This window comes from Anser cygnoides, chromosome 1 (genome assembly GCF_040182565.1).
Source record: "Anser cygnoides isolate HZ-2024a breed goose chromosome 1, Taihu_goose_T2T_genome, whole genome shotgun sequence".
In the NCBI taxonomy this organism is placed as follows: Eukaryota; Metazoa; Chordata; class Aves; order Anseriformes; family Anatidae; genus Anser; species Anser cygnoides.
In genome coordinates this window covers 105409145-105423293 of record NC_089873.1, presented here as the reverse complement: position 1 = coordinate 105423293, position 14149 = coordinate 105409145, and the positions used below count along the sequence as shown (strand labels likewise).

Here is a 14149-nt window from a genome sequence, read left to right as displayed (position 1 = left end):
TATTAGTCTAATGTATATTGGAAAGATATAGGAGAACATGCAGTATCAGCGGCATCGTTGCTTGAATAGGCCTGAGGTCTATTCAGTGGATATTATATCCATTATGAAGTGGGCAAACATTTAAACTCTGAAGGAGATGCTGTAACAGCAGAGAGCTCTGTGACTTTTAACTTCTAGGAAGGTGGTACTGTTCTCAAGGGACTGTGACACACGTGGTTAGTCAGCAAATTGGGAAATCTGGACCACATCCTGCTCAGACTTCCGTTTGCTATATATACCCATCCAGTTATTCACAACTGCAAATCAAATTATGACCTTGCAGGAGGTATAAATTAAATTTACATGCAGACTCAGCACCTCTTAACATCTGTTGTTTTCCTGCTGGCGTATTTGCTCTAGCAGTGTGCTGATGTCAGGCCACTGCCATGCACCATGTATGTGCTGAGCAATAATAGGGGACGGTGCAGATTCGCTTACTTGTCTCTCTCCTCCCAAATCAGTATGACTTTTTCAAGTGTTGAATGAGAGCCAATTTGTCCTCTCCTGACACCTCCAAATTAATTTGGCATGTATCCTAACCTATACTGAAGTGATCAGTTATTTGGCATCTTTTGATTGTGAGGTTCATAAGTGTTTGTGAAAACTAGGAGGAGTCATAACAAGTTTCCCAGTGCTTGAATGAAAGCTCACTTTTCTGTTGTTTGCTTAGTTCATAGTGGCTGTGCTTCAGGATCTGAGGAATCATCCATCTTTCTCTAGACTTCACAAAAAACTTATTTGATTTGATTTCATACAGTTTCTCCATTTCCCATTCCTTTTCTTGTCTGATTGGAAAGCTCTAAATTTGTCTCCTAGAAGCAGAACACTTCACTGATGTGAACTGTAGCAGAATATGAAGGCAAAGGCAGAATTTGTTCATTATAGTCTTCACAGTGCAAGCTGTTCCTTCTTTTTATTTTTATTGCAGAATCTCCCAAAACAAAATCTTTGCTGTTTCTCTGAAATCTTTCTCAAGCTTTGAGATTCTGTTTGTTATTGAAGAAGAGGTATAGTGTTCAGATTTTTATTTTTATTTTTAATATTAAAACAATTTGGGTTTTTGACTTCTTGGCATTTAGATTTTCTTTTCCACTTGTCTTTATTTAATCCCTCTCTTTCCCCTCCTCCCGTGTTGTTTTGTTTTTTTTTTTTCAAATTTACAAAGAAAATAAAAATTGATTAAGAAGAAAATGTAACTTCAGTGAAACAAGGATGAAATAATATATAAAATTATAAACTTATAAGAAATGTAAATGGTATTAATTTCAGAGTTTTCCAAAAGGAGACTTGGAGATTTCTCATTTTTATTCCAAACCCACTATGGCTTTATTGTAATAAGCTTGTGTTGTTCTTCTGCTTTTTTAAATCTTTCTTTCACTTTGACTAAGATTTTGTTTGCATTTTTTGCTCTTTATGAAATGTGAATTGCTTTATCATTCTTCAAGAAAAGTACAGAAAATAATGAATTGAGACTAAGTGTTAGTTATTCCCCCATGGAGCCTGTCAGGAGTGCAAAAATAGATTACAGCATGCTGAATACAAGATCACTGAAGTATTTTCCCTTCGTATTCCAAGCAAAAGCCGCTCCTTCTGTAAGCATTTGTTTTGCTGATGGAGTATCTAAAAGGCTGTTAGAGCCCATAGAGGATTAAAGCCTAAGCAGAAACAGAACTACCTAGAAATAGTCACTCCAAGATCACAAGTATTTTTGAGGGCTAAGAGGAAACCATGAGTGAAATGCATGGGGACACTCTTTGGATTTACAGTAAAACTCTATGAATTTTATGAATTATCTTTGTATTACCTTCATTATAGAGTTTGTTTTTAGCAGAACTAAATCTATGTCTGAGTCTTTGAAAAAGGAATTAAAAAAAAACAAAACAGGAAGAAAAAAAAAGAAAATGATGCACCTTGTGATGCCTCAAGGGATAGTTTTGCAATCATGCTGAGCCTAATTGATGAACATGTTGTGCTTGTGCTAGGTCCTCAAAGATTTCATAGCACGTCAGCAAATATGCTAATATTCTCAGTTTGGTTTAATATTACTTGGTTTGTGACAATGCTGTGGAACTATGGTAAAACAACATGTGATTTAATTCCAGTGAGCTCACCCATGAAAATCATCAAACGGCCCATGCTATTATTGATACAGGGGCACCTGTATGGCAGGGTTGGATTAGACAAACAGTAACATCAGGTTTAAGTTACAAGAGAACAATTTAATGGAGACAGATTTAAAACATGGAGCTTTGTCATTATGGGGAGAGAAAGAAGCAGCGAAAACTGCTGTGATTTCAGCTTCTTCAGTAACTCTTGTTTACGAATGAGAAGAAATAGAAGAATCCAGCCTAAGGTAATAATGGTTAGCATTTGTTTTTATTCTTTAAAGTACATACATTTGTATTAGGTTATGATATACCTCTTGTGTGGAATGGTAAACAAATACTAGAAAACAGAAGACAGTTTGATCAATTGTACTGTCTAGTATCAATTCCATATATTTTTTCAGGATTAATCATAATTTAATTTGTATGGAAAAGGGTAATTAACATATCACTTTTTAATGAAAACATTAACATTATTAATGATGTGAAGTTAGTTAATGCTTACATTTTTAAGTTGCAGGAGTATCTTACAGGTTTCTGCATAAATGTTAAGCAAGTGATTAACTTGTAGAATCTCAGAGTACTTAGGGTTCTGCAAAAGATTTCATACTGATCTTTTCATTTACATGAGAGGCTTTGTGGTTTATTAAAAATTTTAACTTATATGCTATAAACAGCTAGTCTATCTTATTTTAGAGAAAAAAAAAAGTGCTCTATAGAAAACCTGGTGAAATCTGCCTTTTAAAAAATGCATGTTTCTAAATTTAAACTTAACAAACATTTGATCATTTTTTTAAACTGACCTTCTACAGGAGAATCAATGTGAGGGGTTGTTCACTGCTGTGCTACCAATGTTATATTCTTATAACTCATCTGAAGTAATAAAGTTGTGAAATGAAGCCCCTGTTTTTCCTCCACTGATGGCACCATTTAGGAAGCCATCTAAATGTACAAGTGCATGCCTGATATCAATGGCATTTGGGAAGGTGTTTAGGAAGTGCAATTATGAACTATACAAGGACTTAGAGATCTTGATCCTTCCAGGCTACCATGCTAGCTTCTGCTTCACAAGAATAGCACAGGTGTTTCCTGCATATTACCTGCAAACTGGTAGAAATAGCTGATGATATTTCTTGAAAGGAAAATCTTGCAGGTCTTTCAGGGCTTCATAGGAAAATAAAAAATACTTTTCTATCATGACAATGATCTAATTTGCTTATAATCTTTTTTTCCCTTATGACTTTTCAATGTGTTTAGGAACTACGTTTTGTCTGTGTACCCCACTTGATTTAAATGAGCTTATCTGGTACATACCCAATTCCTGTTTCTCATGTGATTCCTCTTCGGTTTGTGAGTCCAGGAATAACCATATTTTCTGTTCTTGGAATAGTCCTAAGAACAGATTGGTGCTTTAGAAAAAAGTGTTTGAGCACTGATTTCTAGGCTAAGTCCTTTATTTGCCCAGTCTGTTTCCTAGAAATCATCATGTTGCTACAGTTCTGGTGGCTTTATACAGCCAAACAATTGTTTGGAAAATCCCCATGTACCCAAATTCTATCTAAATTCGGTCATGGACCCTTGCTCTGATGTTAGAAATTATCTTCCGAAGTTTTGATAATTATGTCCTTAGCTACACAGTGCTTAACTTCCTCATATGTAAAATTGCATTTGTGATTGTTATTTATCTTTAGAGCTTTTTTACACCTGAAAAGCATTATTAATTTATTTTTCTTGTTTGCTAATAGCAAGAGCATATCCCAACCATGATGGGAATTGTTAATAAGCTTTGGAGAAGCATCTTCGTAGCAAACAGTTTAAATGTTAGAAAGGTGAATTTATTATTTGCCAAGCTTTTGCATTTTCCCGTGGAAGACATACTCTAAAGAAGTCAGAAACTGTGCAACTGTTTTTTCCATTTCCAGTAAACTTGCCCTCGTTGGTTCATCTGGTGCAATCTTTGCCCAAGTTTATGCACACAAATCTTAAATCAGCCATTCCCTTTTCACTGGTTAAGCAGCAGTGTTATTGACATAGTTCATATGTTTTATTACAACAAATAAAACAGGAATGATTTAAGAAACATTAACTGTGTTTTCTGGCAACTTCGGGGACTTGTGGTATTCACTGTACTTGCTTCAGTCTGCAGTGGCAGCATTTTACTTTCTCCATTGCAATGGTCAAGCCTTTATGTAAGCCACTGCATGGACCTAGACACAAAGGGTTCAGTTTGTTGCCCCTTTGTATCTTCTGTCTTTAGTCAAATCAGTGGAATGACTGTGTAGGCAAGTAAAATGTTTTCAAATTAAATTTAGCATTTGGTATCTCTTTTGCATTAGTGGCACTAGCTCTACAAGGTGCACTGCAGTGCAGGAGGTGCATAGTGAAGTGTATAAAGAGCAGAATTTATCAGATCTAATTTTAGTGATATAAAAATTTGAGATACCTAATCTACATTACTTGCATAATCTCCTTCTCAAACTGAGCCAACAAAAAGTCAAAGGCACTTCCACGGGGAACTTTGTTTACCTTGAACATTTAGGCTAAGTTGGAATGAATCTTCTTCCCACTCCAAAATGCCTAGTCCACTGAAGGGCAAGTTCTTTAATTCCTTTACCTCTAATATTATTTTATTTCACAGAGATGTTGCCAAACTTAATAGGATTGTAGTTAAGGGTTTGCCTATGTGATGATCACAGCCAGTGATGGCATCCATGAGGAATTTATCTACCATTGAACTTAAGCCCTTTAGTTAATTATCTGTCAGAAATGGGTATTTTGTTAATAGTTAGTTACAGAGACAAAGACCATAAATATTTCCTTCAAACTTCACAAAAATGCTTTGTAATTTATAGCTGAAACATTTTATGCATTTTTTTTTACTTCAAATGACTGCACTTTTACCTTTATCATGACTGGAACTTGGTAGTAATCCTGGCAGGTTTCTCTCACTTTGACAGTGTTGTTGAGAAATGTAACAGAAAACCTTACAGTAGTTTCTTGTGTTGAAAAAAATTAATTGGTCCTCTTCAGGCATGAGAAATAATGATCCTAAAATTTGTTTTTATTCCTTCATGACCTGACACGCACACAAAAAAAATTGAATATGCTTACAAGAATGTTATAAAATAATGAAAATAGAAAACATTATGAGGAACAGAAATAAAGAAAAGAGAGGACATTCTTAATGGGGGACAGTTGAGTGTATGACCAGATCCGTCCTTTGCTCCCTTGTATGTAAACTATCCTAGGAATGTTAATAATTTCTTAACGAGTTAAGAGTCAAAACCTGAGATGGGACAATAAGGCCCAAAAGGTTGTGGAGATATGCAAAGCTGTCTTACACATCTTTTAATGAACAGCGTGGCTGCACTGCAAACAAACCAGAGGGAATGCAGTGTACAGCTTTCTGTTACATATCCTGCCTCATATATCTAGCACCGCTGGTCATAAGAACAGAGTGCTGTGAGTAAGTGTGAGTAGTGGTACTTCCCACCTGTGTAGTACATATACTTGATATCCACAGTGGACTGGACTGATAACTTCCAGCATCACAAATGTATATTTTCACACCACATTAGCTAAATCCCTTCTCAATGACCTTTGTGAAAGCTACTCAGAAATGGTTGATATACCTGTGGGAGAAAATAGTTGGAGTTTAACTGGCTTTATGTGCACACACATGCCTGCTTGTCTGTGTATGTTTGTGTGGGAGTGATTTAGCTTAAACACACTTGATGCATATTCGTGCTGTTTCATTTGTATTCCAGCACATGGCACCTCCATGCATTCCTAGGGCTGAACCTGCACTGTTGGCATGACAGTCTGTGACGTTATTTGGCTAGACAATGAGAAGTTGTTTTTCTTGTATGTGAAGTGTAATTCTGGGGAGGATTTGTTGACTGGAGAGCTCCAATTTGGGGAGAATGGAGAAGTGGAAGTGATAGAAATGAGAGTGATTTGCCTTTTAGGATGGTGCACCTCAACAATAGTATTAGGCAAGGGCATTGCTTGGACCTCCATGAGTGCAAAAGAATAGCTGTTTGTCCTTTGACAACACTGTGGAAAAACTCATTCCAGGAGCATCAGCAAAGGTGGCTGTCTTCTAGAATAGCTTCTGTGGGTGAGCATGTATCTCGTCTTTGTAAAGCATGATTTCTGAGTGCAAATAGAGCTATTCTGGGTTGTCGACAGATTTAGAACCGGCAGGGAACATGCCATTCCTTGACTGTATGAAGGAGGAGAGCACATGGTATTTTTCTGTCTTAGCTATTCCCATAAGATGTTGGGGAGATAGGAGCACTTCTACCAGTGCTCCCTCTCACATGCACAACACCCAAATGAGGTAAGGGCAGAGAAGCTCTGTATTGATACTAACAAGAACCACAGACCAAGGTGCCGCAGTTCGGTCTTCAGTAAATGAAACATCATGACCAATGAGAAATGAGCCCTTGAGGTATTAATCTATTTTCATTTTCCAAGCTGCCAGTCTCAGTGACTAGATTTAACTCAATGTATAGCAAGGTCTCTGTGACAAGTTTTGAAAAAATATGATTTCAAGTGGTTTTTGGTTTCACAAGCACACAATCTCAGTGAGAAAGAACAGACTGAGACAGCAAGGGGAACAGCCAATCCTGTTATATTTGTCTTTCTTATTACTGACTTGCCATGATAAATATGGAAAATTATATTTGGCTAGAAGGAGGCTGAGAAAGGGAACAGATGGCCACCAAAAGAATACTAGAGCAGCTAATAGTCACTGGCATATTTCCGGGATAAAAATTTAAATCTGAAGCCAAGCAGAAGGGTGGTTTTTTTTCTGATCAGGGTACTGTGTATGAAATTGAGCCTGCTCTGCTCTAACTAGATGAAGGTGGGCTTCCTGAAATGTGTTCTGCGAATGGAATAAACAGCCTCTGTCCTGCAATTAATGGCTCTTGCAGTTATGCTGACAGAAATAGTTGACAAGGTAAGGAAAATGTTTATTTTCCTGCTGTATTTTGAGAGAGCAAGTATGTATTTGCTGTGGCTTTTGAATATACTGCATGATTTAACATTATGTTGCATTCTCTGTATGTATTGTATTGTTAATTCAATTTTGATAGTGGGCAGGTGTCCACTTAAACAAGGAGACTATGAAGTCTACTTTTTATATAGTTGTGCATTTTATCATTTCTAAAATTCTAATACATTTCTGATTTTTATGGTCAATTGAATACTAAAAAAAAATAAGCTGAGATTTTGGGTATTCTGAAAAAGTGTCACACTTTCTGATTTTGCAGAATGGTGAATGCTCAGTGCCTCTTCTGATTGCAAATTAGGTAGCGAATGGGGACACCGTTCTGTTTCTCGAGTGACAATTGGAATTAGCAAGGTAATAGCCAGTAATACGTGATTTGAAGGGCTGGAATAGCAGGAGATTGTAGTTTGAGATTGGAGTGCACTATCTTAGTTGTAGGACAGGCCAAGTGTTACATGAGTACAACAGCCAGGACTGAAGTGGAATGGAATAGTAACAGTTGCTGCAGTTTTTCTTTAGAGTGCATCTGCCAGATTAAACCATGCACAACAGCTCAGCTGTAGTTCCCATTACTAAATGTACAGGATTTCGCTAGAGCAGCAGGTGATGGGTCATTTGGATCAAGACTATCAAGTAAGTCACTGTGCGGACTTAAATGATCAATCCATCTGCTCCCTTGTCAGGTACTGGCAGGACAGTTGTAGGCACGGATCAGTTTTTCCAATGGTAAATGTGTATGCTATTTAACTGTTTATTTTATGAGGGTTGGTCAGCTATTGATTTTAAGGTGTTTTGAATAAATTTCCCAAAGAGTACTGAAGAGCTCTACATCCTTAATAAGCAGTTTTAGAAAAAGAGAGGCAAAGAGAATCACAATTTTCTGCAATTAAAAAAAGGCACAGCCATGGGCTGATGGACTGATTTTGCTTTTGCAGTATTAAAGGAGAATTGTCTATCTCAAAATCTTGCTAATCTTTTCTGTAGTAAATAGAAATTAAATTCAGAATATATTCAGAATTATATTCAGAATAGATTCAGAATTCTGGCAGCGTCATGACCTGGAGCTCACTCACTTGCTTCCTTAGCTCTTGCTGAGTTTTAATGTCATTTTGTGAATTGATTATGCTATATTAGTAAATACAGTATATTTTGAAATTTATATTTAATAATATAGGTATCACTGCATAGCCTTTTTAAATTACTGCTAAGAAATAAAATGCCATTTTGGAGTGACGACTCTGCAATCTGTACAGGTATGTGAAGCCAACTGTATCTTTATTTGCTTTTCAGTGATGACTTTCTCTTTAAAAGCCTGGCATTGTATTGACTTGTAGTCAGAAAAGCACACAGCATTGAAGAAACTCTTTCTAAATGGAATGTAATGTTTTCATCAGGTCCAGAAACTGAAAAATAAAAATAGCTGGGAATAAAGTATGGATGAGGTGTGAGAAGAAATGTAATGTGTCCTGAAATCAGTAGTTGTATTAAGTCCAGGGTTGATACGTCTGGTATAGTTATGAGTGTGGATTCCAGACTCATCTTCTTGATAAATCTGGTTCTGGAGTGAAGTGCAGGATATGTAGTTTACATGCAAAGTGTTTGTCTGTGAAAATGTTCCGGCAAATATTCATCTTTGGAAATTCACACTGGAAAATAGTGATCGCAAGGACATTTGGATCACTGGGAGAAGTATATTGTGCTCTAGGTCATTCATATGTAGGATGCAGTAATCCAGTGTTTCTCTTTGGGGCAATTATTGTGGTTGTTGTCGGGAAGTTTTGAACTTACAGCGTATGATTCTTCAGACAGTGAGCCTAAAGGAAAGTGGCATGGAGTCCCTTTCACTGTGGCTAGGCTGCATCATGGCAGGTGTCTTATGGCCCATACAAAACACTAGCAGTACTCCTCCCATATGCAGACTTATTTTCATGTGGACTTACTGAAGCCCACTACAAAGGCCTTTAAATAACGATCCTCTGGCACTGATCCTGGCACTGGGTAGGATAAATGTCATCGCAAAGAGCGGTGACTTCTCTTCATCAGGTGCTCTGCACATTTAAGACTGTGTGACAGGTACAGGCCATGGAAGCCCTGGCTACAAAACAGGTAAAGGAGATACCATGCTTTGTTGAAGTATGTTTAATCTTCAGCTTACATCCATAAGACAATTTTGGCTGAAAATTTGTTTTTTGAAACACTAAAGTTCCCTCCCATGCCTCCAAGTTCCTCTGTTTTTAGAGAAAATATTGCTTTTCTACCACTTCAAGAATCCTATAGTGGAATTGTTGTGTCTGCTTGGTTAAAGATGATTTTTTTGACTATGAATGGAATGACATTATGTCTTACAGAGCCCAGAGACAAGGAAGCATATTTGACCAAACCTGGTGAGGTTCACTTGAGTCTATACAGCAGAGCTCCAAGCTGCTGTTGTGTTTCAATATCCAAATTATCTTACAGTTTTCTTCAATTCACTGCAGTCTCATATTGGACAGAAATGTACAGTGCAATGCAATTTATGTTTATAAGAAAACTGCTGAAAGCACCAGCAGAATCTTAAAAATGGCAAGCTACTTAGCACTTTCCCCATGTTTCTTTTGCTATTATTGTAAAATTATCTCTCCTTTAGAACCAATTGGATTTTTTTCTTTAGCTCAGTAAATTTAAACATTGATATGTGTTTTTATACCACAAGTTGAATTAGTATAATTCTGCTATTAACAATGGATGGGTTTACAATTTACCTTATGAGGCATTGTAAAGCTGTCCTTCCAAGCAGGCTCACTATATACTTTCAAGCACATATTTTAAGGACGGCAAAGGTCCCTCTTCCCCTCTGTTGACCACATGGGCACATGAAGCATGCTGAGAAGCACAATAAGCAAAGCAAGCTGTCTCTGCACCTGCCCACAAAACAGCTGTTCAACTGGGAGGGGAATTGCCAGAAAGTAGTGTGTTTTCAGCAGCTTTTGTGGTCCTCTCTCAAACACTGTTTTGGCACAGATATTGACACAAAGGAAAGAAACGCAAAAAAAAAAAAAAAAAAATTTTGCATTTTTCCCCAGAGTAATTATTATTATTAAAAAAGCATCATCTCATGTTTACAGTCTTCTCATGTGGATACATTTTCTCAGCCTCAGCTGACTGTTCAAGAGAGTGATCATCTGGGATCTAACAGAGTCTTCCATCAGGTAGGTAACTCTTCAACTGACTTTAAAGAATACTTAAATGTTTGTTTCCTAAGAGATTCCACATAATAAATAAATCTGAGCATAGAAAAGTCCTGTATTCCCTGCCCTGTTCCATTTTTCCTGTAGCTGTATGACTTTGTCCCAAGTGCCTGAGAGTATTTTGTTTTTTTGCTAGCTGTTCAATAACATGTGAGGCATTTCTCCTGCCCACGGCACTTTTGTCTCCTGAAGTTGTAATGAAAAGTTCCCTGGAATCTCAGTTCTAAGGCTTTAAAGACTCTTCTATTGTATTGGAAAAAAATCTTATTTGTTCAAGATGGTTTGATAGAGAGCTTTGTTTCTTTGCTTTTTGAGAAAAATATCAAACCTCTCTGTTGCTGTCAAAAGTTTGAAAAATATATTTGTATCCTTTTCCCAGTACAAAAATTTCACAGGCTCATATGGGTTGTAGCCTTAACTCAATAGACCCAGTCATTCATTTGATAGTGCATAGATGATCAGATCTATGTTACAAATCTATTTCAAATCTTTTTCTTTTTTTTTTTTAATGTTTGCCAGAGAAACAGTCTACCTTGAATTTTTTCTTTGTTGATAAGAAGGTGATTTCTCTCATTCTAGATATCCAAGATATTAGAGGTCCTAACATTCATAGAACCACATACTTAAAAGACTGATTTTAGAAAACGAGTGTTATAGACATATTTTACAATAAGAAAAGGGACAAGTCTAAAGAAAAGACTAATCATACTGGAACTTTCAAATGATTACAAACATCTCATTTTCAATAGAGTTTGCACAAAACATGCCTTCTCATTAACAAATCAGATGTTAACAAAGGTGAGAAAACAGAACAGGGAAGACCCTCTCAGTGACTCCTCTTCAGTCCCAATTTCTCTTCTGCCACCTGGGACAGCTAATGAAGTTTTTTTACCATTTACATCTCATGTCTATCCTACATACACTTTATTTTCCCCACTCCTGTGGCCTGGAGTGGCTGTTCAGTTTCCCAGCCCAACCACCTTTTCCACCTGAAGCAGTCACTCTTCTGTTGTTGGATGCAGATGTTCTTGTGGGGAAACTTGAATGCCCCAGAATGTGCCAGGCTGGCGGATTGCCTAGACAACCAACCTCCTCCTGCATGTTAGTGCAACTGGGAGCCGCTGGAGAATATCTGCCCTTTTTGCTTTCACCGTTAGGTGTCAGAAGTGAACCATACACACCATTTCAAGGCTTTACATACTTCTGTTTTTCGAAGCTGTTATAAAGAATTGCTTGCTAGGATGTTATGTAATATTTACTTATGCTTTCTATTTAGAAAGTCAATCACAGTGCTATTTCCTTCCCACATCTGGAAGGCCAAGCAAAGCATGGTTTGGCTGCTGACTCTGCAAACCCTCCCCCCCTTGAAAGCAGCCTGTGTCAGATAACAAATAACAGCTTGCAGCATGTGCTCCCCCCTCTTCAGGTGAGTTATAAAGTTATTAGACATCTTGTTTTTCATTGGCTAATCAGCTTCTCTCTAGTATTGCTAAGAAAGTATCAATGGAAAAATGTCATAAATGTGTTTCTGTGGGGAAAGAGATAAATAATTTAGAGCCTACATTTGCATCAGTTTCTGTTTTCAGTTACAGAAAAAAAAAAAGAGAGAGAGAAAAAGGAAGAACTGTAAATAGTCAAACAGATAAATTGCTTATCAGCATGATTATGTAAAGCTCCTGAGATTTTAACGGACACCTAACCTCACAGGAACTGTCTGAACTGTCTTCACTTTTGACATTCCTTCTTTCATCTTCCCCCGCTGTCCTTGAACTGTTGTGCTCCTCATACCTGGCAGCCCTGCTTTTGTAGCAGTCAATATTGAAAAGAAAAAAAAAAAAAAAGGAGAGGAAAAAAAAGGAAAAAAAAGCAGCAAGTTTAGATGCAAATACTGGAAGATGATTTTAAAATAAAACTTTTCACTCACACTAACACGTTCTTAATCCAAAACTCACAAGCGTCAAGGTGCATATAACCAAGTGGTCCAATCAGGACTTCTTGCAATGATGTGATGGACAAGGACTGCCCACTGTTTGGTCTGTATCACATCTACTGGGTTCTTCTTGTGCTGGCAGCCATGTGCTGGTTTTTGGATATGGCTTTTGTATCATTATGGCACCGAGACAGACTGATCTTTTGTGTCTCTATCCTGGTCCTCTTGTATGAGTCATCAGGACTTTCTCAAAGGCTGAAGAATTATAAATAAATTAAAGAATAATTTAGGTTGGAAGTGTCTTCTGGAAAACATCTAGCACAACTTCCCACTCCAACTAGATCAAGCTTGGAACTGGTTTCTCAGGGCCTTGCCCAGCTGTGTTCGGAATACCTCCAAGGATGGATAGTCCACAGCTTTTTTGGGCAACCTCTTGCAATAGCAAACCACCCGTATGGTAAAAATATTTTTCCTAATATCTAACCAACATTTCCCAAGTTGTGATTTGTATCCATTAGCCAGGTATCCATCTTGTCCTAAGACCACACACCCCTGAGAAGAGACTGGCTTTGCTTTCCCTATATCATCCTGGCAGGTAACTGTAGATAGCAATACGACCAGTCCTGAAGCATCCTCTTCTGCAGAGTGAACAAATGCATTTCCATCAGCCTCTCTTTGTATGTCATGTTGTCCAGGCTCCTAAACATTCCCTGGCCTCTCCCCTGAATTCACCCCAGTTGGTTGATGTCTTTCTTATACTGGGAAACCCCAGCCTAGACTCAGCACTCTGTGTTGTTATGAATGCTGAAGAGAGGGGGAGAATGACTTCCCTGCTGGCTATCCTCTTGCTAATTCAACCCAGGATGTGTTTGGCCTTCTTTGCTGGAAGGGGAAGGGCACAATGCTGCCTCATGTTCAGTTTGTTCCCAGGACCTTGGCTGCAAAACTGTATCCTTTCAGTTGTCTCCTAGCCTGTTCTGTTACAAGGGAATATTCTGTTCTAGGTGCAGAACTTTGCATTTGTCTTTGTTCGACTTCAGGAGATGCCCATTAGCCAATTTTTCCAACCTTCTGACCTTTCTTTGGATAGTATCCCTGATACGGCCTGCAGATTTGAAAGGGTGAACTCATCTATTGTCCACGTAATTGATGAACACAATAAGACTCCTAGCTTTAGTATCAATCGCTGAGGGTGGCTGCTGGTAAGCAATTACCACTGATCACAGTCCTTGGAACCCAACCATCCATCCAATTCTTGACTCACATTACGATCTGTTTATCCATTCCAGATCTTACCATTTAGGACATAAGCATACTGTGGGAGATGGTGTCATAGGCTTTGCTGAAGTCAAAGTATACAACATCCATTGCTTTCCCCTCATTCACCAAGACAGTCACTTCATCAGAGAAGGAAATCAGGTTGTTCAGACACGATTTGCTCACAATTTATTCTGTCAAATCCACACTGGCTGTTTCAAATAAACTTTTTGTCTTTTATTTGGTTGGAAATGGCTTCCAGGAGGAATTGTTCCATAGCAGTCCCAGGGGCTGAGGTAAGGCTGACCAACCTGTAGTTTCCTGAATCCTTCTTCTTGCCCTTTTTGAAGATGTGTGATGTTTGACTTTTCTGCATTATCAGGAACTGCCATGGCCTTCAAATATATTAGAGAGCAGCCTTTCAATGATGTTGAGCTGCTTCTTCCACATTCTCAAGTCCATCCCATCTGGTCCTGTAGACTTAGGTATGTCCAGCTACTTATGTAGTCCTTAAATATCTTCATGTACTGCAGGTAGATGAGAGTTTTCCACAAACTCTGCTCCTTGATTCAGG

The 14149-nt window shown here is 37.9% G+C and overlaps 1 protein-coding gene across 7 annotated transcripts in view; it reads left to right on the top strand.

Annotated features, from left to right (window-relative positions):
- DYRK4 (dual specificity tyrosine phosphorylation regulated kinase 4) overlaps nucleotides 1–14149 on the top strand; it is a 46467-nt gene that overhangs the window by 11406 nt on the left and 20912 nt on the right. For 3 of the 7 annotated variants that reach the window (XM_013197253.3, XM_013197252.3, XM_013197254.3), the window contains exons 3-4: nucleotides 10266–10349; nucleotides 11665–11814. In XM_013197253.3, the coding sequence (XP_013052707.3) occupies nucleotides 10266–10349; nucleotides 11665–11814 (234 nt within the window). Of the gene's footprint in view, nucleotides 1–2218; nucleotides 2393–7008; nucleotides 7111–10265; nucleotides 10350–11664; nucleotides 11815–14149 lie in introns of those variants that run through there. The other 4 variants (XM_048079968.2, XM_013197255.3, XM_013197251.3 and 1 more) reach the window with 3 other exon arrangements.